We start from the raw sequence: 22,912 nt of genomic DNA on the forward strand, positions 1-22,912 counted from the left end.
CCGCACCTAGAGAAATCGATCCCGGTTCAATCCCAGAGCTAATTAAAGCACCGGAATGTGGGCTCATCAACGAGACTCAGAAGACAAAAAAGATTGTCTTAATGTCTTTCATCCTTAATTTCAAGTCCTCCTAGTCTTCATTTCTCTTCATTGCGATTCCTTCTCTCTCCGCTCTCCATCTTTTGGCCCTGTGATTCCTGTTCTCTTGCCAACGACATGGGTTCAACACCGTCATCCCCAACCTCCTTCTAAGCGGGTCCACAAAAGCGAATTTGCCAGGGGAAAATGGACGATGTGTGGTTGACCCAAATCTGCGTCCAGAATCCGTTTCACCCCAATGGAACAAATAATAACGGGACTCCAGAGTACGAGTACGGTCCGGGAGTAGTACTGATGCTAAGAATAATACTGGTTAGTTTACTGGCCGTTGGACAATTGGTTTGGTTTGAAGAGTGAAAAAGAAATTAAAAAAAAATAATAATCATAAATACTATAAATAAATAAATAAATAATAAATAAATAAATAAATCTCATAAGATCTTTTATCCAGCTAACCTCGTGCTGGCCTCAACGTCGCTTCTTCCACTCCTCGTCACTTTCTCTCTCTCTCTCTCTGCCTTCCCCTCATTTCAGCTCCGCCGCTCTACTTTCTTTTCTCTCACCTCTCCACCGCTGCCCTTTTCTTACCTCTCATAGAATGTTCTGCTCTGGTATTATCCGCCTATGCTAGAGCTTCCCTTGTTTTCGAAATCCCTCGATTTTGGATCTGCCACTGGCCATGGCGGATTCCAGTGGTCACTCGCCTTGGGGTGGATCGCCTTGGTCTGGTATGGCATTGTGACAGCAGTTTGCGGTTTGGGATACTATAAGATGTATTTTTGCTTCCTTGCTAGCTGACTGGCGTGTTGTTGCCTTTTGTTATGATTTTCTGCTCCGGCTTTCCGGACACGCAACCGCATCTTCAAGTATTGTAGCTGACCGAAACTCAATCAGATGGAAATACTTTCTCCGACGACCTCAGAAATCACATTCAGCCAACACACCGGATGCCCCCCATGTCACCGTGATTCGCCCTGTAAAAGGTCTCGAGCCACACCTGTACGACTGCCTTGCCTCCATATTCCGTCAGGAGTACCCACGCAACAAATTAACAATATACCTCTGCGTGGCCACCCAGAGCGATCCCGCCTACCTAACCCTTCAAAAGCTGGTCTCTGACTTTCCCCACGTCGATGCGCGCGTTCTTGTTGAAGAGGAAGACCCATTGCTTCAACGGGATCATGAACCTATTTACCATCTCGGGCCTAATCCCAAAATCCGGAACATGAGTCGTGCATACCGGGAAGCCAAGGGTGATATTATTTGGATTGCGGATTGTAACGTGTGGGTTGGGAAAGGCGTCTGCGGAAGGATGGTGGACAAACTTTGCGGCTTAGGGCCCAACTCCAACAGGCAGTACAAATTTGTACACCATCTGCCCATTGCAGTAGATGTGACGGGAGCTCCTAGTTTGCGGGAGGGCCAACAGGTCTTGCGAGAGGCGCACAGCAACCAAAAGCGCGGTTCAGAGGGGGAATTGGCTACAGAAACAGTGGCCAGTCCATACAAGCTTGGTCCCTTGGCCATGGGAGGAGGTCGTCTCGAAGAACTGTTTCTATCCTCTTCACATGCCAAAATGTACACTGCTATCAACACAGTGCTCATAGCACCGTGCATTGTTGGAAAATCGAACATGTTCCGGCGTTCTCATCTCGACTACCTTACGACCTCACCCCCAACTGACACTCGTCAACGCAACCCGGGAATCGATTACTTCTCTGACAACATTTGTGAGGACCACCTGATCGGGGACCTGCTTTGGAAGAATAAAGTCCGCGAGGAGAAGGAATCGGGGAAGGCCCTAGGGAAGCATGCGATGGTGTTTGGAGATCTTGCCTTCCAACCCGTGGCGAACATGAGCGTCCGTTCGTATATAGCGCGTCGGGTGCGCTGGTTGCGTGTCCGCAAATTTACAGTGATGCTGGCAACGCTGGTTGAACCTGGCACGGAGTCAATTCTGTGCTCGTTGTATGGAGCTTTCGGTGTCACCACCTCTCTAGCACAACTACTGCAAGACAAGGGATACGATTTTGCAGCCAGCCTTTCCACATGGACAGCTTTCTTTGCATTCCTTGGGCTCAGTCTGTTTCTTTGGAATCTCGTTGACTGGACGGTATACATCATGTTGCACTCTGCCAAGACCGTTGAGGTAGACCATCATAGTCCCGCATTTGTGCTTCCAGCTCGTGGACGCCTAACGAGACGTCCATTCTCACGTTGGTTGGCTGCATGGCTTGGGCGAGAGACGCTTGCCTTTCCCATCTGGTTTTGGGCAATCTGGGGCGGCCAAACTGTTACCTGGCGCGACCGCCAATTCCGCGTTGGGTTCGATATGAAAACCCATGAGGTTGGGGGATCGAAAGCTCGAGGAGATTAATGCTAGCACGACTATAGAAAGTATCAGGAATCAAAGAACCAACGAACAAAAAAGTATTTATTTTATTTATAGGATATGATATGTCTAATCCAATAATCCAATATCCATCTATCTATTTTTTTTTTTTTTTTTTGGCATCGCAATGATTAAAAAAACATACTTGACCCGTAATCATGAAATCATTTCTCATCAGCAGTAGTAGTCCCTTCGTCCCCTCCGATTCCACTCTCCAACTCCCCAGCCTTATCCGAAGCCAACAACCACTCCACGACCTGTCTACCCTTGGACATGGGCCCAGAATCCTTTCCTTCCGCGCTAGTCTCCGCAGAAGCCTCTTCCACCCCTTCCTGCTCCTCCTCTTTACTGACCTCTTCAGTTCCCCAGTCCGCTCTCTCGGCCAGGAAAATAGCATCCAACCCGGCCTGGTTCTGAATTGAGACATCAGCCCCCGCCTCAACGAGAGCCTTCACGCACTCCAGATGTGTGTTCAGAGCGGCCCAGTGCAAAGCCGTGTTCCCGGAGTGGTTCTTATGGTTTATCACTGCTTGGATCTGCTCTTTGCTTAGGTCAGGCGAACTGCCGAGGATCTGCAGGAGATGGCTCAGGATTTCTACAATGGTTAGCGGTTAGCTCGAACGTCCATTTTATAACATATGACGGTATGGTATATCTTATCCCCTGGTTGTTGTATTTCTCCAATAACAGAGACAACACAACACAAACAGAGACAGTTCACGGCGCGTGGAATAAGTACTTTAAAGGGGGGGGGGGGGGGGACATACCCAGGTTTCCATTCGCAGCTGGGAAATGCAACAGGCACGAACCACTTCCTCCCTCGGCTTCGGGCTCTGCGTCAATTGCACACGCAACGACTACGGCTTGTGGACAGCCGTTCTGTACGCTCAGTGCTGACAGGTCGGATTGCAGCGCTGCCAGGTCGCCTGTGCGAGCGTCGTAGATGAGGTCGTCGATTGCATCGGGTGGGAGTTGGATTGGAGCCATTTTCTTTCTTTCTTTCTTTCTTTCTTTCTGTAGTGTAGCAGGTAGAGCTTGCTGTTCAAGTTATACACCCAGCTAGCTGTTATTTATGGAAGAATCTGTAAAGTATCTGTTAGTGCTTTCTTCTATAATGGTAAAGTGTGCACTTGTATATAATTACAATTAATGTGAAGATATGCAATGCAAGAAGAATGATCAAAAGAAAGAGAAAAAAAAAAATAATAATAAATAAATGAACATGCTATACCAGTTCAAATAGCTCCCATTTCCTTCCTTCTCTTGGATGTATTTCATCCTTCCCCGCAGACAATTTTTGGTTTTTTTGGTTTTTTTTTTTTTTTTTTTCAACTCGAGTTCACAGCATATGTATTCCACACCCACACCCCAGAGGAAAATCCAGATAAAATAAAACAGAAACATAGCATCAACGTATGCAATAAAAAATCAACTTACCTCCAGAAATTAATTCAAAAATAATGCATGTAGCAAGTTGTGTTCTATATCAGAATTCGAAGCCGAATGGTTCGAGAACTTTGTGGCAGGTCATGTGATATTCACCGGCTTGGGCCTTATGTATTTGAGTCTTCAACTTAACAATCTCAATATAATCAAATCAATCAGTCCATATTAAAAAATATTCTAGGGAAAAGCAGCAGATATCTAGGTATATATATAGACTTCTTCACTCAAAAAAGCAGCCCATCATGAGTAGCAGTACTAGTACTAACTACCTAGTTTTATGTACGTAACGTGATGATAGATTAGTCATCCTGCATAACCCAAATCTTGATGCCAGGAACAATATTCTTCCTCATCCATTATTCCATCATTCGCTCTCCTCCGCATCCGAATCCCTCCCAACCAAGGTAAAAGCTGCGCCGGCGTTTCTGTCTCTCAATTTGAACGCGCAGGTAACTGAGGAAAAAAAGCGCCGTCTCCCAGAATGTCCGCTAGTCCCGCGAGAGACGCCCCGGACAGCGCATCAGCTGCGAGGTCTCCGCCAGCAGAACCAGAGAGGCAAGGAGAAGAATTCGAGCGCGATGATGAGAAAGGGGCACAGGAAACGCTGAAAGAGGGGAAAGGCACGGCTTGGCAGGAGAGAGAAGAAGGTGAAGAAGAGGAAGAGGGGGAGGATGGGGAAGGGGAAGGGGAAGAGGAAGAGGAAGAAGAAGAAGAAGAAGAAGGAGAGACAAAGGAAACAGAACCAGACACAGACGCAGACACAGCAGCACCACCATTACCAGATCAAATCCCTCCTCCGCTCCCCAAAGAAGCACCACCGAGTAACGACGATGGCTGGGAACCCGTCTGGGACGCCAATGCGCAGGCTTACTACTTCTTCAATCGCTATACGGGGGTGTCGCAATGGGAAAACCCACGGGTGCCAGCCGCAACTACAGAGGAAACGACGACAGAGGCGCCCGCTGAAAACCCATCCCCTGTGCTAGGCGGATATAACCCTGCGATTCATGGCGACTATGACCCGACTGCTCCCTATGCACAAATGTACGAGCAGCCTCAGGAGGGGACAGTCCCCGCCGGCGCGGTTGCTCCGGGGATCACGACCCCAGCCAACTACGAAGCGGCAGGCTCGTTCAATCGGTTTACAGGGCGGTGGCAAGCGGCGTCCCAGAACGGGGAATATCACAATGATGAGAATAAGTCGCGACGGCAGATGAACGCGTATTTCGACGTCGATGCGGCGGCAAACAGTCATGACGGGAGGAGCTTGCGGGCGGAGCGGAGCGCGAAGAAGCTGAGTAAGAAGGAGCTGAAGATGTTCAAGGAAAAGCGGAGGGAGAAGAAAGAGGAGAAACGGCGAGCATGGCTGCGCGATTGATTCCGTGGTCTTCTCTCTCTTCTTTTTTTTTTTTTTTTCCTTTCAGTCTCCTCGTCTTCTTGTGCTTTATACTGAGATACCTACTGGGTTAGACATGTGGATAGGCCAGGCGTTTGCTGTATTTTACGGGATTGTTGCATATGATAGAAGCGGGTTCGGCATTGTATATTTAATGATCAAAATCATTACAGATTTGCGATTGAAGCTCCTCCATGTACCCTACCTACCCTCTTGAGTGTTTTAGGTAGGTAGGTATCTCGAGAAAGACGGCGGCAAAAAAGATCTAATCCTTCAACAACCCCTTCTCCCGCAGCAGGACAACTCCTGACACCGTCTGAGCTTTTCACGCGGATACATCCTTCCTGGATGTTGCCTATGACATGGAGGCGGTGGCCAGTTAGGGTGCCATCTTCGTGTGTTTCAACGAATATGCAGTGGTGGTCGCGTGCGAGCGAGGTTTCGGCGACACGGTAGACTGTGTAGGACATTGGTTTGGTTGTTTCTTTTTTTTTTCTTTTTTGACTTGGTTTTGGTTTAGATGTTGAAAGTAGATGACTGATTGTGGGTGGATAACTAAGTTGTAGGTTACCTACCTAGTTACTGGGTAGGTATATTTGATGTTTGTGCGCTTTGATGGGATTAATCGATCTCATTGGTTTTGCTTGTTATGAGTGTTTTATAGGGTCTACATCGCTGTAAATCGAGGTATTGTATGATTCCTTTTGGTCTTTGTTGAGTAGTTTGTTTACTGTGGTTTGGTGATATAAGATATAATCTGTGTTTACTTTAAATTGTTGTATAGTTGGGTCTAAATATGTACAGAGTACATACCCGAGTATGTCAATATATATATACACTGTATAGATAGATGGTCTAGCAGTAGCATACATCCTATATATATACCGCCCAAATGAGTAGAAATATAAAACTGTAAATAATAGCGATATACTGATAATTCAAATACCCAGTATATTATTTATTAAACTCATTTACTCTACCTAGCACCTAGTCTCAGCTGCATCTGATTGCTCTCTAGCAATACTCCGTACTACGAACGACTACAAGAAGGCTAGAGACCCGATTAGATAAACCCAGGCTGTATTATCACAGAGAATACCTAGTACCTACCTCTAGTTAGTAGTCAAAATCTACGCATATCCTACGAAAATCCAGAGTCCAGGGGAATCGCCGGACAAGCCAGAGACTCCCACCTATAGATCCAAACCCTATACTTGAGATTCAACAACCCTAAACAAACATACAAACAAACAACCCCGACACAAGTTTATATGACAAGTTTAAACCTCTTGATAGCTCTGCAAGGGCCAGAAGGGAAATTACACCTTCTTTGTGCTGGAGTCTAGACGGTGCCGACCATGTCCTACACAAGGGCGAGCAATTCGGGATCCAATCAAGGGGGATGGGAGCCAGGTGCTGGATATTTCCATGGCTGTGCGGAATGCAGAGTACTCTACGGAGTAGAAGGGCCTGGTAGGTAAATTTGAAGAGCAAGAGTCGTATAATCCCTCGAGATCGTATTCCAAGATGAGAGGATAGAGATCGCTGCTAGTTGGAGGAGGAAGGGGGGGGGGGGGCACTACTCAGCAGCGCGAGATGGTGTGAGAGCATGTGGTGCGTCATGTTTACCTGGGGTACAGCTGACCGCAGTGGTTCATTATCTGTATAGCATGAATATGCGGGCTAGATCTCATGATATTATTTCGTAGATGAAAGTTGCGTAGGTGACTTGGGGTCATAGCTTATGTGTAGTATTGGCGCCTGTTCCACTGGATAATGAGTCTGGACTGTTGAATGTGGTGGTTGAGTATGATGATCATGGGTAAAGAGATCATCAGCTACTAGAAGCCTGCATGTGGAGGTATAGGATGTCATTGAGAACGGGAAATATATATATATATATATATATATTTGAACTGCTACCATCATAGATCTATATACCTACGTATAGTATACTTCCCCAACACCAAGCATCTCCTTGTAGATTCTTGTAACCTGGTGGCGCATTTGCTCCCGATAAATACTACGCTATAGATGAAGAAAGAAACTCAAATATTATTTGGAACCTATGAAGCCACAATTTCCTTCTGAAGTAGTCAGTCGACTTGGAGTTGAGAGTTCATTCCTGAGGCACGACATCGATGATTCCTGAGGATACAAGGCAGCGAACGACATGTGACTACGAAACCCAGTCGAAGCTTCTGCTGAAAGTCAAATTAAACAGCTCGCAACAGGAGCAGATCAGGGAGACCATCAGAAGCAGTAACCATTACAGGATCGACATCATACACGCTCCCATCCATAGGCCCAGGTTACTAAGGAACCATTCTCATGAGCTCCCAAGGGAGACAGAAGCGAAAACGGAAATCCGCTCGACGCAACCTTCAAAGCAACTGAGAGCCCCCGGCTTCTTGTGATCACCAGGGACGAGGTCGATCAAGAAAATCCATCTGGCTCCCTTGAGTGGGAAATTAGCTACGGAAGAGTTTAGTTGCCCCTTGCCTCGTTCAGAGATGAAGGGAAATGAAGCTCCTTGGTGTCCACATGGAGGTGAGTCTTGATTCATAGCTCTCGAAGCTAGAGGACCAATCATGCGGGTAGCAGCTACGCCCCCCTTGCAGACCAAAGCATGCTGAAAAAATGCCCTGCAACCTTACACGACAAACCAACCCCCCAAAATTGCTTAAGGTGGCCACCTGCATACCACACGAGAGCCGCTCCACGAAGCGTGCCAACTCAGATATGGCACACGAGCAAGTGATGCGCTCTTAGCCTTGAGATGGTGAGAAATTGCGTCCAACGGAGCATCTAGATGGCTTCAAGAAATGGTGAATCTGTAGAGGCCGTGTTGCAAGGGTTGAATGTATGGGAGATCACACCCAAAGCCACTGGGAGATGCCGTAATGCAGCCTAATCTGGGGTGCACTGCTGTGCCAGCCGCTTGCATAACGATCTACCAAGCTAAGTGAGGAGGAATGGCACAGGAGCCCGGCAGGAATACGTACTCGGCCTTCGCCAAACGCCGTCCAAGGCCATTGCATTGGCGCTGCTGTGCTGAAAGGCTCTCAGTAAGCTGATCCATACCTAGCACTGGATCTGCAGGCTCAGACACAGAGCGGGTATCGTGGAGAGAGGAATCAATGGGAGGGAAGCCTTCTGGATTCCTTGCGTGTTGCATTCCAAGGGGTGTCTGTTTTTGGAGGGCCCATACAATTCTGTGGTGCATGTTTTGACTAGAGGTAAGCGAGCACCAAGGCTCCTTCATCGGTCTATATAAGGGTGTGAAATTCAACCCAGATAGAGGATTCTTTTTTCATCATCACAAACACTCTCTTTAACAAGCAAGTCTTTCGTTCACAGTCCTCTCTCTCTCTACACCCGAGTCAAACAACTCTCGTTCACTTCCAAAACCACAATCAAAATGAAGTTCTCCATCGCTGCCGCTGTTGTTGCTTTCGCCGCCTCCGTTGTGGCTCTTCCTCCTGCCCCTGGTGTCGGCAACGGCGTTGGCAACAAGGGAAACAGCAATGTCCGCTTCCCGGTCCCCGATAACGTGACTGTCAAGCAGGCCTCCGACAAGTGCGGTGACAATGCTCAGCTGTCTTGCTGCAACAAGGCCGTCTATGCCGGTGACACCACCAACGTTGACGATGGCATCCTTGCTGGTGCCCTCAGCAACCTGATCGGTGCTGGCTCCGGCGCTGAGGGTCTCGGTCTCTTCGACCAGTGCTCCAAGCTGCCTCTGCAGGGTTTGTATTCCCCGCGCTGAAACCAATCAAACGCGTGCTCTAACATGATCCTAGTTCCTGTCCTTGCCGTTGGTATCCAGGACATCGTGAACCAGCAGTGCAAGCAGAACATTGCCTGCTGCCAGTCTTCTCCTTCCACTGCCGTAAGTACAACGCATCGCTCTCACATCACATCGGACACGATTCTAACAGGAACAGAGCAACGACCTCGTCGGAGTTGGCCTCCCTTGCATTGCCCTCGGCTCCATCATCTAAATTACGCAAGTATTTGGTCGTTGGGCTTCGTCAGTCGCTCGACGTGGACCTGGGCTGGAAGCACGGGCTAGCTATCGCTGGGAGTGGATGGGATGGTTGCTGTTGACAAAATGTGTATCCTGACCTTAGTGTATTGTGGCACCCTCGGAGAAAGCAGAGAGTTCTGTCCTCCTTTAATGCATTAGACTTTTTTATCTCACATTCTTCTTCTGTAATTCGTAGATTTGCCAGGATGCAGCAAGTGACTTTTCACAGCACGACCTTGAATCCCTCGTTCCTGGACAGACACCAATTCCGCAGTTTTTATTCACACTCTACTCAGCATGATATGTCCTCTACCTCCTATCAATACGAATTCTCAATCATTTTCTCCTGTACCACCAACCAACGAAATCAGTTATACAGCTTCAACCCGCATCTACCTAACAACTACCTACCTCACTGCGTCTCGCTATACTCTGCCCTCGCCTCTCTGCCTTACTTACTGTAAATACGTCCATGCTAGAGATTTGCAGGAAAGCGAGCGAGCGAGCCCTGATGTTATAATCAAGTTAAAATAAGTTCAGCATTAACTAGCTCAGCAAGGACAAGAAGAAGAAGAAGAAGAAGAAGAAGAAGAAGCTGTGAGTATACGATGTATAAGGAAGGCCTTTGGCTTAGACTTCTTAGTATGTCTCCTCTAGCTGTTTGTTATCTTTGTCTACAGTTAGTTATGCTATGCGATGAGGTCAAACGGGCTTATATAAAATAATACACATGATATTAAATCATATCGTATAATACTACATCCCCACTGCCGTCATAAACATATACAGGGAATTCCCCAGGAACAGACAAAAGAAAGTTACACTTTAAGAATCAAACCAGAAGAAGAAGAAGAAGAAGAAGAAGAAGAAGAAGAGGAAGAAGAAGAATCAGCCCAGCAAGTCGCGAATAACAACCCCCAACCCCTCCGAAATAGTCCAAAAGCACCAGCAAAACAACACCCCAGAACCCCAAACGCCGTGTCTAGCAAAAAAGAGGCTGTCCTTGTTTAGTCGCAGGGCCCTCGGCCATCTCTCTCATCGCACCCAGGGCGCGAGACATGGGCGGGAACACCGCCGTCCCCATCCGTCGTTCTTTCTTCGTCCGCAGCGGCGCGGGCATCGCGACGTCTTCGTACCTCTCGGGATCCCGTTCAGGTTTCGGCTCGGGGGCCGCTCCTGTTCGTGGTCTCGACATGTCCCTGCGCGTTCGTTCTGCCGAGGACGCGTGATCGGATGAAGACATGGGTCGTTGGCGCTGGCGTTGTCGGTGGTGTCTTTGGAGCTGGGACAGTCGGAGCGGCGTACGAGTCGGGGGAAGTGGGAAGCGGAAGCTGGAGAATGAAAGCGAGAGACCTGTTGTTGATGCGGTCGAGGCAGAGGTGGTAGGGGCGGCCGATCCATCCCCGGACTCGGAGGACGCAGGGGCATTCGAGCTCTGGAGTAAAGTGAAGAGCTCGAGCATCGACTTCCGCCGGCTCTGGCGCCATGTCGTGGTGCGTTTGTGGCCGCGTCGCTGGGTTCGCTCTTGCTCTTGCTCTGTTGGCTTCTCTGCCTTTTCTTCTTCCTCGGTGGCTTCGGGGATATCTTCAATCACGCGGGTTTTTATCTCCGGGAGCTTTCGCGAGCTGAGTGGGTTGATTGGGATTATTATTGGTGATGGTGGTGGTGGTGGTGGTGCTGCGTCTTCTGTTGGCAGGGGAGGCAGAGCGCGGTGTTTGAGTGCGGCAGCAGTAGTTGTGGTAGGTGTTAATATTTCTTTTTCGAAAGCTGGATCTGCTTTCTCGTTCAGAGATTCGGCCTCTGATTCAACGGCCGTGTCTTCGTCCTCGTCCTCGTGCTCATTCTTTTCAGGGTTGTTGTTGTGGTCGTGACCATGTACATGGGTTGGTTTCAATGATGGCGATGTTCCCTCTAATGGGAGAGCTGTGACGGTGCATTCACACTCACATTCACAGCTATACTCTGAAAGCGAAATCGAGTCGACAGACTCAACTATACGAATAGTCGTAGTTTGCGTGGCTGAGGGGGGATTTTGCGTGTTGGGCACAGAGCATGGCCTGCTCTCCGGAGATGCTGTAGTAGGCGCACGACGTCTATGTAGTTTCCTGCCCTGTATACAGGACTGGAAGAGAGAGGAAAGGGCGCCCATTGTACACGATGCAACAAGCTGCAGTGACAATGGACCATGGACTCAAGCGGTGCCGGTGGTATAGCACTGTGGTGATGATGTTCCTGGAGATTCTTTCTTTATATAGCGTTCTCTGGTGAGATTGACGTGGAGATGTGGCGATGAATTTGATTTGTATCTGCACCTGGCTTGATGCAGTTAATCTATTCTAACGCATTTATTGCATGAACGGAGTAGGATGTAGCAGAGATTGCAGGACGAAGATGAGGAGTTAGGGTTAGACTTCTTCTATCTTGGGTAATATATTGTATACTACACCAGCATTTTTCAACTTCCAGAGGATAACCGGCGATAGCAAACTAATCTACTCCGTACGCCATTTTAATCAAAGACACAGCATGCATGGGGATTTTACATGACGGTTTCCGGGGAAATCGAGAGCGTGGCGTTTCATCTGCAAGGGCGATTTGGATGGTCTCTTGCCTGTAAGGACCTCCGTCATACAATTACTCCCCGGCAAATGACAATATAGAGCTATGAAATGAGCCTCGCTGATCATAATCGAGAGAGAAGGCACGGTAAGGAGATTTTGCATACACACATATATATATATATATATATACATACACCTCCGTATCATCCCGAGATTCGATCCCGAAGACTACACACATATACGGCGGGCGCCTTTTCTTCGCCGCCGCAGCCGTATGGTCTGTATGTTGACCAAGGATCCATATATTATCATTTCGGGCAACTCCCCTGGCGTTTATCGCTGGGGACCTGCAAGGGATACATACGTGGGCATTCACACCTGCTCATCACCTTACAGCTGCAGGGAGGATCGGATTCAAAAAAAAAAAAAAAGACAAGGTTCTTGCCAACTATCACAGAATACAAACAACGCTCATCTAGAGTTTGCTTTGTGGTGTTGCCGTGTACAACGACTTCGTTCGGCTCATAGCTTCCACAGCCTCGGCCTCAATCCGGTTCAGCAATTCTGCGCAGGTAGGGATGTCGTGAATCAAACCGATGACCTGGCCGGCAGTCCAGACCTGTACCCGTCATGTTAGCCAAATTCAAAAGCGCAGTTTCGGAATTCCACGAGCGGAAACATACACCAAAATTAACATCACCGTTGATGAAGACCTCACGGCCGCGCTTGCCGCTGACAAAGGGTGCGATCTCACTGAACTCGCCTGTTTGGCTCTCCTTCTCCACCTGGAGCGCCTGCTTGGTCACCTCGTTCGCAAACAATCGGGTTGTGTTCTTCCACCGTCTCATTACTAGGGCAGTATCTGTCTCCTCTGCGTTGACAATACCTTCCTTGACCTTCGGGTGGATGGGCGCTTCCACTGTGCACATGAATCGAGTACCCATGTTGATTCCCTCGGCACCCAGAGCCAGTGCCGCAGCCAGGCCGTATCCGTCAGCAAACCCACCGGACGCAATGAAGGGGACGCCAAGATCCTGGCGCGCGCGGTTGAGAAGGATGAAGTTGGTGATGTCATGCTCGCCCACGTGGCCGGCACATTCAAATCCATCAATAGACAGGAAGTCCACGCCCAGCTTCACGGCGGATTTCGCGTGGCGGATGGTTGTGCACTTGTGAAGGATGGTGACGCCAGCAGCCTTGAGCTGCCTGATAACCGGGCCAGGGTTGTTTCCGGCAGTCTCAACGATATTGATGCCCTCGTCGATAATCACCTGGGCGTAGGCGCCGTAGTCGGGAGGCACGAGGGCAGGAAGAAGGGTAAGGTTGACGCCGAACGGGTTTTTGGTCATAGTTCGGCATCTGCGAATCTCTTTGCGGAGATCTTCAGGGGTAGGTTGGGTCAGAGCAGTAAGCTAGGAATAGTCAGTGCCTCCGCATCAAGACCTGGATACCAAATATGAAACGCATACGATTCCAAGACCGCCAGCATTGCTGACAGCGGCTGCGAGCTCTGCATATCCAACCCATTGCATGCCACCCTGGACCACCGGGACTACTCAGGTTAGTTTTGGAAAATAACTCCCCCCACATAAAGAACCGCGATGGACAATATCACCTTTGATCCCCAGCGCCCTTGTCAAAGCAGTGTTAAAAGGCATTGTATCGCAAATCTAGTCTTGGGTATAGTAGACAAACGCTGATGATGAGAGGGTAACAAATAGTGTATGCTTCCAAACAGCAAGAAAATCGAGAATAGGTAACGTTGCAAATCAAGACAACGGCAATATTTCAAGTAAAGTCACGTCGCAATGTTCCAGCTGGTCTTACCGCGGACCTCTCTCTGCTTTGATGATTGAGGGGAGCGGAATTGCCGAGGTCTGGCATGTAGGTCGGTCCGACCATCAAATGATTAGTCTATCAAGTCTTTTGAATGTGGAGGGGAATGGGCTTGAGTATTAGCTCTTATGGAAGCATTTATGAGCCCGTCAGGAGATGCAGACCGCAGTCTGAGGCGTCGACGCTGCAATGGAATGGGTTGCTGTGATGAGCTCCATAGATAGTATACATATGTATATGCTCCGAGACTCTATGCGCAGGAGATGCATGTGATCACGGCGACTTTTGAGCACATGACCTGTATAGGGCACATCTTCCGTCAACTTCTAGAGGGTAATACAAAGATGAATTAGAAAAATCTTGGATAGTAAATTCATCTCTAAAATATGTGCCTGCCCTGGATATAATCATGTTGCTGGTCAAAAAAAAACAAAAACAAAACTAGAACAATCCAACGCCATCTCATGCACGGATAAGATATGGAACCCCCCCGAACTTTTCTTACAGACCAGACATCTATGCACTGCCTTGCTGACTTGCCAGCCACGTCTCATGAAGCTTCTTTTGCCTCTCCCAGTCCTTCCGGAGCTTCTTTGCCCTGCTCTTAGTGATCTCTTCGCCTGCAGCCTCGCGAGTAGGTACACCCTCTTCATCCCACGCGCTGTACTCATTTGTGCGGAACATTTCCAGGTGGCTCAACTTGCCCTTCTCGAGCCGCTTCTGGGCCTCCTTCTCTTTGGCTTCTTTCTCCTTTTGCTTTTGAAGTGCCTGTGCTGCCTTCTCCTCCCGCGCTTGGATGAGATCCCGGCTCACCGGGCGGACGATAGCCGGAAGGTTTTCGCGGTCCTCGAGATAAACACCGAGATCGAACAGGTCAATATCCCGGACGCGATCGCAAAGTGTGAGGACTTCCTTGCCGATGTTCTGAGACTCCTCTAGCGAAGAAACCTTGGTGCGGAAATCGGACAGCACGGAAGCATAAGGCTGTGTGGCTTCCGTAATCTGGAGAGACTCGGGGGTCACTCCACGCGTGAGAATGTTAGCAACCTCCTCGGCGCTGATGGTCTTGGCCCGAGCGGCTTGTCGCAAAGAATCACGCATGGCAGAAAGGGGATACAGGAATGGTTTCGATGCCTCCGGGATATCAATACCACTCCAACCGATCTCCTGGCTGTTGGCAGCAGACTGGCCGTTCAGACCAAGCATATTGACGATGAAAGTAATCCATCTAGCAACAGCCTCAACATCCTTGGGGTTTAGAGTGGACTTATCCGCGCTGTTGTACTTTGTAATGAGCTCCGAAATTGCGGCCATCACGCCGGGTGTGTAGAAGGAATCGCACAAGTGCTCGTGAACGGTAGTCTTAGCTGCCTCCAAGGCGTCGGCGAGACTAGAATCGGTGGCGGAGGCGGCGTTTTGGAACGCGGCTGGGTCTTTGACTCTGATGAAAAAGTTGTTCACCTTGTCCTCCCACGAGTTGCCAGCGCTAACAAGATCATCGGTGATTTCGACGCCCTCCTTCCACCCACCGAGGAGGAACACAATTCTCAAGCTTCTAGGGGTCCATTCCTTCTTCTCCAGGGCCTCGCGGATGGTAGTGAAGTTCTTCAGAGACTTGGACATCTTAGAGCCTTGGATAGACAAGTGACCCATGTGCAGGAAGTAGTTAACCCACTGGTCACCCTGGCAGTGACCATGCGCCCAATACGCCTCACTCTGCGCTAGTTCGTTGTCGTGGTGAGGGAATGCCAGATCGATACCGCCGGAGTGGATGTCCATCTGCTTCCCAAGACGGGCGGAGGCCATGGCGGAACATTCGATGTGCCATCCGGGTCTACCACGGCCCCAGGCGCTTGACCAGCTCGGCTCACCAGGTTTGGAGGCCTTCCACAAAGCAAAGTCGGATTTGGAGCGTTTCTCCGTAGTCTTGCTGGCCAGGGAACCTTCTCCTTCGGCAAGGAGCTTGTTGTCGGAACGACTCCAGGGCTCAAGTCGCGCGTAAGGGAAGCCAGCCGCCTCAAAGGCGCTGATGTCGAAATACACAGAGCCATCATCTGCAACGTAGCCGAACTTGTTTTCAACAATTTTCTCTACGAAATCAGCAATCTCGGGGCCGTACTCGGTTACTCTGGTCAGCTCATCCGGTCTCAGGACGTTGAGATCGTCCATATCATTCATGAATCGGTCTTCGTATTTCCTTGTCAACTTTGTAAAAATTGAGTGATCGTCCGCGTCAATTGAAGATCCCTCAAGAGCATCCAGATAGGGGAGGAGGAGGTCTTGTGCATCCGAGTAAAAGCGCTCCGCAAGGATCGTCTGTGACTTCTCCGCCTCCACAATAACCTTTGTCGCCGACAGCACGGTCTTGACGTGCATTTTAACCTTAGCTTCATCATCGCCAGCCTTCTCGTTGCCAGGAAGGGGTCCTCCACTCAACACAACCGCATATGCCCTTTCCACCTCTTGTTGGTATTGGGCAGGAGGGAGGTCAGGGCTCAGGAGCGGCAGGTTTTTCTTCAAATAAGCGGTATATGCCTTCTTCGCGGTATCGATAACAGTCTCGTTAACGGTAGGATTGGTCGTTGCGAATTTCGTAAACAAATGCTGTTGGCGTGCGCGGAGGATAATCTGGATGGTTCGACATCAGCGAACGCCCCTCGATTAAGTAGATGAATAGACACAGACCTTGTCGTCAACATCAGTAATGTTCATAACAAAGTGGACGTCGAATTGGAAGTAGTCCCGCATAATACGCCGAATAATGTCGGTGCTGACGTAGTTCCTGGCATGGCCCAGATGCGAATCGTCGTATACAGTCGGGCCGCAGGAATACCAGGTCACCTTCTTCCCTGCCGGATCAATGGGGACAAAGGAATTCTTCGATCGCGTCAGCGAATTGAAGATTTTTAGAGCTGGCAGACCCGATTGCGCCTCCGCCTGCAAAGTTGGCTGGCGCCATGGTGGCTGCTCGCGCGCGGTAGCCATGGATCTAGAAAAAATCAACAGGTGAGAAGTAAAGAGCGATCTCTGGACAGTGGAGACACTACGGAAGGATAAGGTAAAACGAGGGTGGAGGAAGGGAGAGAGGGGCATTAAGCAGGAGGAAGAGAGGAAGAGGGGAAGAAGTATGGAGGCGAAACGACTCGAATTATGAGCAATAGAGGGGTTAGACTGGCAACACCTTACAGTCACCTAAATGGTTCATAACTACGGATCCGATAGTTACCTACCTTAAACTTTGACTCACAAGGGCGGTGAGCATGTCTGGCCAATCAGAACTATCGAATAAATTTCCCCAGGTTTAGCCCTATGCCCTATGCCCTGAGCCCTAAACAGAGGCCCAAAGTAGTCTAGCCCGGAAGATCTGGATCTTTCTCCAAAAGTGACATCCTTTGCAGCTTCAAGAGCAGAAAGAGCTTGAGTAAGAGCTTAAAGCTGCAGTTGGGAGGCCACCTATTGCGTCCCAACTATCGCAGAGACCCCAAAATGCCTTCCCCATTCCTGACCCCGGGTTCCCAGTCCAAACTCGACCAACTCGCACTGCTCCATCTGCGGCGCGACCAGACAATCCCAACTGTCCTCCAACTCCATGACGAAGGGAACCTAGGATACGAGGAGGGCAACGTCACCAACACCCGCTTCGGCTCATTCCCACATAGTACGCTCTTCGATAAGCCATGGGGATCACAAATCATCGCATCCAAAGTCGACACTGGTTCGCGCGGGCGTGCCCTCAACTCGCGCCAGCTGAAGCGAAAAGCCAAGGAGCTTGACTCCCCGGCCCCAGGCGACAACGACAACGACGACGACGACAACATGCCAACTCCCAAGAAGGCTGTCGCAGCAGCCAGCGGCTTCCTCCATATCCTCTACCCAACCCCCGAGCTTTGGACCGCCTCTCTCCCCCACCGTACGCAAGTCGTCTACACCCCCGACTACAGCTACATCCTGCATCGCCTCGGCGTCCGCCCCGGGTCAACGCTCATCGAAGCCGGCGCAGGAAGCGGCTCATTCACACACGCGGCCGCCCGTGCAGTCTTCAACGGCTCCGCCGAGAGCCCCGACAATGACACCCTCCCCAGCACCCCCAAGCGGCGCCGCCGCGTCGGCAAGGTATGCAGCTTCGAGTTCCACGCCCAACGGGTCGGCAAAATCCGCGACGAAATCCACCAGCACGGCCTGGACGGCCTGGTACAAGTCACCCACCGCGACGTCTACCAGGACGGATTCCTCCTGGGCAACCCGGCCGAAACAGAAACCCAAACGTCGCCCAAAGCCAACGCGGTGTTCCTGGACCTTCCAGCCCCCTGGCTCGCGCTGAAACACCTCGTGCGCAACCCGGAAACCGGCAGAGAATCCCCGCTCGACCCCTCGCTACCAGTCCACCTCTGCACCTTCTCGCCCTGCATCGAGCAAGTGCAGCGCACCATCAGCGCCCTGCGCCAACTGTCGTGGCTCTCCATCTCCATGGTCGAAGTGCAGCACCGCCGGATCGAAGTGAAACGCGAGAAAACTGGCCTGGAATTCGAGGGCGTGCGCGGCGCGGCGGTATTCCCTCGCACGGTGGAAGACTCGGTCGCCAAAATGCGCGTCGTCGAAGAACGCTCCAAGCGGTTCCGCGAATCCCTAGACCAAGACCCGCAAAGCGAGGGCGAAAGCACCCCGCTCATGCCGCATACCAAGAGCAAGCCCGACGACGAGGAAATGGACATCTCGACCTTCGTCACCTCCACGCCCTCGGATGTGCCGTCTTACGCGCAGGGCCGGCTTGTGCACCGCTCCGAGTCGGATCTCAAAACCCACACGTCGTATCTGGTTTTCGCCGTGCTGCCGCGCGAATGGTCGGAAGACCAGGAGCAGAAGTGCCGTGAGCGATGGCCCTCGCATATGGTGGATGAGGCCACCTTGCCCAAGGGGAAGAGCAAGAAGCAGCTGAAGCGGGAGGCGAAGGAGCCGCGGCCTCAGGACGCGGGAGAGAAAAAAAAAGCAGGAAGAATCGAATGCCCCCGAGCAGACTCGGGAGTGATTTAAAAGCAAATATAATAGAGAGAGCGGTACAGATATATATATATCTATCTATCTATCTATCTATCTATATGTATGTATGTATGTATGTATGTAAATTGATTCATTGGACAATGATCAGTTGGAATCAATATGTGTACTAGTACTATAACCAAGGATCAGTCAGGATCAGGACATTCATTGAGTGTGCATGATAAGCAAGTAATATATTATAACATTCATAAAACCAAGACAACATGAAAACAACCAAGCAACCCAAGTAAATGAACAAGCTCTTTTCATCATGTCAAATGCAAAATATGTGTCTATCTATCTATATACAGCATATCTTGGCGGCGTGGGATATCTTATTAGCACCGCCGTTTCAGGAAGTGCACGGCGCACACAGCGCACATAGAAATGCTAAATCATTAATAGGAAACAAGAAACAAAAAAAGGGGGGTGGGAGATAATAAGAGAACAACATTTGAGATAAAGAGAAAAAAAAGAAGTAGGTTGTTGGTTTAATATAAGTCACCTGAGATATTAAAGATTGTTCTCTGCCTTGAATTTATCCCATGCTTCGTTCAAGACACCAAATACTGATCCGGCAATCATGCGCTGCTCCGTGGTAGCATCGGTAGGAATCTAGACGGGGGAGAGGTCATATTTAGTTACTTGGTGTTTGAAAAGGGAGGGCGAAGACCGCGTACCTTGTCCGGATGCACCTTGGCAATCCCCTTCATGTATTGGACCTTGACTTTATTTGGCATGATTAACTCGGACATGTTGATCTTCTTCCATCCGGATTCAGGCCACAGTACGGTATCAAGACTGGCTAGGAGTGCTCGGAGGTTGTCCTGTTTGCCGTTCTTCCACGCTGCCAATCGCGCGTCGACGCTGTCTGTCAGAGCGAATTTCTCCTCGTCTGTGCGCTCAGCGGCTTGGTTGGCCGCTCTGAGGCGGCTGACGGCCTCGGAGGATTGTCCGGAGACAGGGGAGTGACCTTGCAGGTCATGCAGTGCGGATGCTTTCTTAGGAGCAGGCGGCGCAGGTCGTCTTGCCGGTGCGGCTGAGGGCTTGGGGGCCGCTGGTTTGCCGATACCAGCGGCTTTCTCGCATCGGTTGCGGCCTTGAATACTGGTGCTTCCGCCGTGGCCGCTCTCCACTGCTTGCTTCCATGCCTCGGCGGCGTCTGCCCATCGTTCAAGCTGTTCTAGGGCTTCCGCCTTGCGCATCAAGGCTTTGCCGAAGAAATCCTTCATGGGTTTATGAGGCTCTCCATTGCACAGGTCAATGGTCTCTGCCTCACCCTTGGCAGGACCGATGAGCTCCAAGATGAGATCTGCGTCGCGGATTGCGACCTTGGGCTCACCGATTTTGAGCGCTGTCATGGCATGGTTGCTGCGGATAACGATGATGATGGGATGCTTCTCAGGGAGCGATGACAAGGCCGCCGAGAAGGCTTCGTGGGCAGCAGCGTAATCGCCTCTCTTGTAGGCCGCGGCCGCCTTTTCTCGTTGACCATGCGTAGATGCGAGTGCGCTTTGAGAAATTTGGGGTATGACTCGAGGCGGAGCCTTAGGTCTTGTGGGCAGAGCTGTAGACGGCGTCGATGTCCGCGCGGGGCGTGCTGCTGATGGTGACGGGGTTGGTCGCTGGACAGGCTTAGGGGCAGACGGTTGGGCCGCTGGTCGTTTCCTACGCGCGGGACTTACATACGCTTGGGCGGATTGCTCTTCTGCTGCAAACCTCGAGAGGCGGGACTTTGCATCTCTTGGCTCGGGAGTCAATCGCTGCTGCATAAAAGCAGGCTGCTTCATCCGATTTTCAGCAGCAGGAGACTGCTGGTTTCGTAGCCCGCTCCCTGCGCGGGCTGGTGGTTCATCATTCGGCCGTACAGGGTTACGTGCCGGTTGGTGAGGGTCGCCAGACTCAAGTAGGAGCGCCTCGTCTGTAAAATCATTGCGAGCCTGGGGTTTGGGGGGGTGTTCACTAGGATGGTCTTCACGCGCGGAAGGCTCTCTCATCCACCGGGGCTGGCTTGGGTCATGGTCCGCATTAAAATCATTCGCCAATTGTTGAACCTTCTTGGTGCCAGTCTTCCACAGGGAGTTTGCTGTTTTCAGTAAATTGTTACCAAAGTTGACCGCAATTTGCGACGGGTCCTTTTCTGCGGATAACGGGGATCGGTTGTCGTTGCGACTTCTCGACGAGCCAGAACGTTCTGGCTGCATCCATGAAGGCATATCGCGATCCGGCCGTTGTCCTTGCTCCCTGCTCCGGCCCGACTCGCTGGTGTGACGATCGGTAGGCGTTGGCCCATTCTTCGACCTTTCCCGAGATTCTTCATGGGCCTGGGTAAGGAGCAAGCCAACAGCAGCCTGGACATCAGTGCCAGACGACGTCATCTTTAAAGCCTGGCTAGCTTTGTCTGCAGTGAACCCCATATCAACCAGCTCCGCTATGGCGCGGTCAACCCCATTCATCGGTCTGGGAGAGGGAGAATGTCGTTGACGCTCGGAGGGCCCAGGCGATTTCTTCGGTGGCTCTGGGGGTGGAAGTTCTGATACAGGCTTGCCCAGCAAGCCTAGGAAATCATCGTCGTCCGTTTGAGAAGACTGGGGAGCAGGCTGGGCCCTAGGCTTCAACTGATTCAGACCAAAAGGGTCATCGTCGTCATTGAAAGACATTCCATCCTCTTGGCGCAAGGAGCTGGGCGCGTCGGTGGCAGACTGCGACGGCTTGAGGGCGATTTGCGGGGACGGGCTAGGACTAGGAACTGGAAAGTGGGTTGAGGCATCGACGGGTGCCGAGGCGTTGAAGGCCGCAAGGAGGTCATCTTCGTCGGGAGAATCTATGCGCTGTTGGGAAGATACCGTACTAGATCCAGTAGGTTTATTGCTCCCTCCCCTTTCCAGACTGTCCCAAAATTGAGAGTTCTGTCCTCCATATTGTGTTTCGAAACGGGCCTTGTTCTCTGCCTCCTTTTTGGCCTTCTCCTCTTGGAGCCTCTTCTGCTGCTCTAGGAGTGTGAGGTTCTTGTTCGAATTGGAGGAGCTGAAGGAAACGAGGTTTGCAAAACTATCCCCGCTTGGAGTTGCAGCCTTCGAGGGTGGGTTTGACGGTCCGGGAGAAGCAGAGACGGGGGTGGATCGGCCAGAAGCGTCATTGCGTTTCACGGTAGGAAATAAAAGACCAGAATTCATTGGCGGAGGCTTCCGGGCCTCATTTGGAGAACTGGAGCTCCAGTTGAGGCCGCTCAAGTCGTCCATTGCGATTGCGTATCCAAAGGTCACGGTCAAAGTGTCTGGAGGGACGGGGGGGGGGGGGTCTTGTCAGGATACCTCAAGTCAAGAGGCGCTCCACGGGATGATGTTCAAGCTCACCATCAAGGGTCAATCCTCTCTGCGCCAAGACAATATTTGATTGCAGGTGAGCGTGAATGCGGAACGCTCTGTTTAACAATTAGTTTGAGACAATTATCACCATCAAAGACCCAACCAAGTCAAGGCGTTGTTCTGTTGGCCTGGAGGCTGCTGTGGCTGGTGTCTGTGGCTAGTATCCGATAACGTGATGGCTCGCAACGTGACCCGAGAAAACGTGCCCGTATTCTGCCAGTTTGACACACCGCCATCATGGCTTATCTAATCATGCCACCTCCACGTGATTTGCATGTGAAAGCAAATGGACGAAGGAGTTTTCTTTGAAATTGCAACTTGGGAATAGTACCTATTTTAATGACGGTCCACTCTAACTAACTAATCTCAGACAAATGAAAATGTGTACAGTTAATTATTGAGGAGGATTCTTGCCAAGTGGGGAGTACTTTTGGATTTTCCTCTCGCTGAGTCTCGCTTAGCTCTCTTGTGCTAGAACTCCTGCTGACCCTGTCACTGACACATACAGACCCGAAGGGACGACAACAGCTCCTGAGCTCCATAATGGGAGATCGGTGATCGCTAGCAGCAACAAAATAAGAATTAGAAAAGCATCATGCAATCGCTAATTTTGCCACACAGGCCCGAACCCAATCACTCGATATTCTGCAGAACAGGAGGCTACCGAGTAAGACTATTGCCAATTAGTTATCGAGAACCACTGGACCGAACGGAACCCGCGCGAGTGAGGACCTCATAGTGGCTCGT

General features: G+C 50.6%; 11 protein-coding genes across 11 annotated transcripts; 4 read left to right on the plus strand and 7 right to left on the minus strand.

Annotated features, from left to right (window-relative positions):
- The first annotated feature begins 559 nt into the window (after positions 1–559).
- On the plus strand, positions 560–2,543 carry P175DRAFT_0465921 (putative ceramide glucosyltransferase). The gene is made up of 2 exons (XM_040894889.1): positions 560–872; positions 994–2,543. Exons 1-2 carry the CDS (start codon positions 724–726, stop codon positions 2,474–2,476), a joined length of 1,632 nt encoding a protein of 543 aa, XP_040749169.1. The 5' UTR covers positions 560–723; the 3' UTR covers positions 2,477–2,543.
- A 112-nt stretch (positions 2,544–2,655) lies between these two features.
- On the minus strand, positions 2,656–3,478 carry P175DRAFT_0535524 (ankyrin repeat domain-containing protein; the record flags this gene model as incomplete). Its single annotated transcript, XM_040900226.1, has 2 exons — positions 2,656–3,086; positions 3,259–3,478. 2 exons carry the CDS (start codon positions 3,476–3,478, stop codon positions 2,656–2,658), a joined length of 651 nt encoding a protein of 216 aa, XP_040749170.1.
- Positions 3,479–3,734: 256 nt separating this feature from the next.
- On the minus strand, positions 3,735–4,089 carry P175DRAFT_0560474 (uncharacterized protein; the record flags this gene model as incomplete). The annotated part of the gene is made up of 1 exon (XM_040900985.1): positions 3,735–4,089. A coding segment is annotated over exon 1 (159 nt), but the record flags the coding sequence as incomplete, so codon positions are not given.
- Positions 4,090–4,310: 221 nt separating this feature from the next.
- Positions 4,311–5,353, plus strand: P175DRAFT_0504533 (WW domain-containing protein). The gene has a single exon (XM_040897894.1). The coding sequence runs from the start codon at positions 4,419–4,421 to the stop codon at positions 5,313–5,315; it is 897 nt and encodes a 298-aa protein (XP_040749172.1). The 5' UTR covers positions 4,311–4,418; the 3' UTR covers positions 5,316–5,353.
- Positions 5,354–7,662: 2,309 nt separating this feature from the next.
- P175DRAFT_0535526 (uncharacterized protein) lies at positions 7,663–8,598 on the minus strand (the record flags this gene model as incomplete). Its single annotated transcript, XM_040900227.1, has 4 exons — positions 7,663–7,947; positions 8,038–8,149; positions 8,213–8,286; positions 8,335–8,598. 4 exons carry the CDS (start codon positions 8,596–8,598, stop codon positions 7,663–7,665), a joined length of 735 nt encoding a protein of 244 aa, XP_040749173.1.
- A 156-nt stretch (positions 8,599–8,754) lies between these two features.
- Positions 8,755–9,337, plus strand: P175DRAFT_0512001 (hydrophobin family protein; the record flags this gene model as incomplete). Its single annotated transcript, XM_040898630.1, has 3 exons — positions 8,755–9,082; positions 9,137–9,225; positions 9,281–9,337. The coding sequence occupies 3 exons, from the start codon at positions 8,755–8,757 to the stop codon at positions 9,335–9,337; spliced, it is 474 nt and encodes a 157-aa protein (XP_040749174.1).
- Positions 9,338–10,345: 1,008 nt separating this feature from the next.
- P175DRAFT_0526317 (uncharacterized protein) lies at positions 10,346–11,512 on the minus strand (the record flags this gene model as incomplete). Its single annotated transcript, XM_040899462.1, has 2 exons — positions 10,346–11,286; positions 11,311–11,512. The coding sequence occupies 2 exons, from the start codon at positions 11,510–11,512 to the stop codon at positions 10,346–10,348; spliced, it is 1,143 nt and encodes a 380-aa protein (XP_040749175.1).
- Positions 11,513–12,399: 887 nt separating this feature from the next.
- Positions 12,400–13,582, minus strand: P175DRAFT_0444971 (NAD(P)H-dependent flavin oxidoreductase; the record flags this gene model as incomplete). The annotated part of the gene is made up of 4 exons (XM_040894254.1): positions 12,400–12,543; positions 12,608–13,336; positions 13,394–13,479; positions 13,540–13,582. The coding sequence occupies 4 exons, from the start codon at positions 13,580–13,582 to the stop codon at positions 12,400–12,402; spliced, it is 1,002 nt and encodes a 333-aa protein (XP_040749176.1).
- Positions 13,583–14,154: 572 nt separating this feature from the next.
- On the minus strand, positions 14,155–16,932 carry P175DRAFT_0486453 (cysteine--tRNA ligase). The gene is made up of 2 exons (XM_040895628.1): positions 16,446–16,932; positions 14,155–16,388 (listed from the first exon to the last, which is right to left on the minus strand). Exons 1-2 carry the CDS (start codon positions 16,851–16,853, stop codon positions 14,277–14,279), a joined length of 2,520 nt encoding a protein of 839 aa, XP_040749177.1. The 5' UTR covers positions 16,854–16,932; the 3' UTR covers positions 14,155–14,276.
- Positions 16,933–17,174: 242 nt separating this feature from the next.
- On the plus strand, positions 17,175–18,927 carry trm61 (tRNA 1-methyladenosine methyltransferase subunit GCD14). Its single transcript, XM_040897895.1, has one exon. It carries the CDS (start codon positions 17,247–17,249, stop codon positions 18,789–18,791), a length of 1,545 nt encoding a protein of 514 aa, XP_040749178.1. The 5' UTR covers positions 17,175–17,246; the 3' UTR covers positions 18,792–18,927.
- P175DRAFT_0504540 (UBA/TS-N domain protein) lies at positions 18,838–22,449 on the minus strand. Its single transcript, XM_040897896.1, has 3 exons — positions 22,154–22,449; positions 19,478–22,074; positions 18,838–19,412 (listed from the first exon to the last, which is right to left on the minus strand). The coding sequence occupies exons 2-3, from the start codon at positions 22,037–22,039 to the stop codon at positions 19,311–19,313; spliced, it is 2,664 nt and encodes an 887-aa protein (XP_040749179.1). The 5' UTR covers positions 22,040–22,074; positions 22,154–22,449; the 3' UTR covers positions 18,838–19,310.
- Between the last annotated feature and the right edge of the window lie 463 nt (positions 22,450–22,912).

The sequence above is a fragment of the Aspergillus ochraceoroseus genome, assembly GCF_002846915.1.
Source record: "Aspergillus ochraceoroseus IBT 24754 chromosome Unknown P175scaffold_9, whole genome shotgun sequence".
Lineage (NCBI taxonomy): Eukaryota > Fungi > Ascomycota > Eurotiomycetes > Eurotiales > Aspergillaceae > Aspergillus > Aspergillus ochraceoroseus.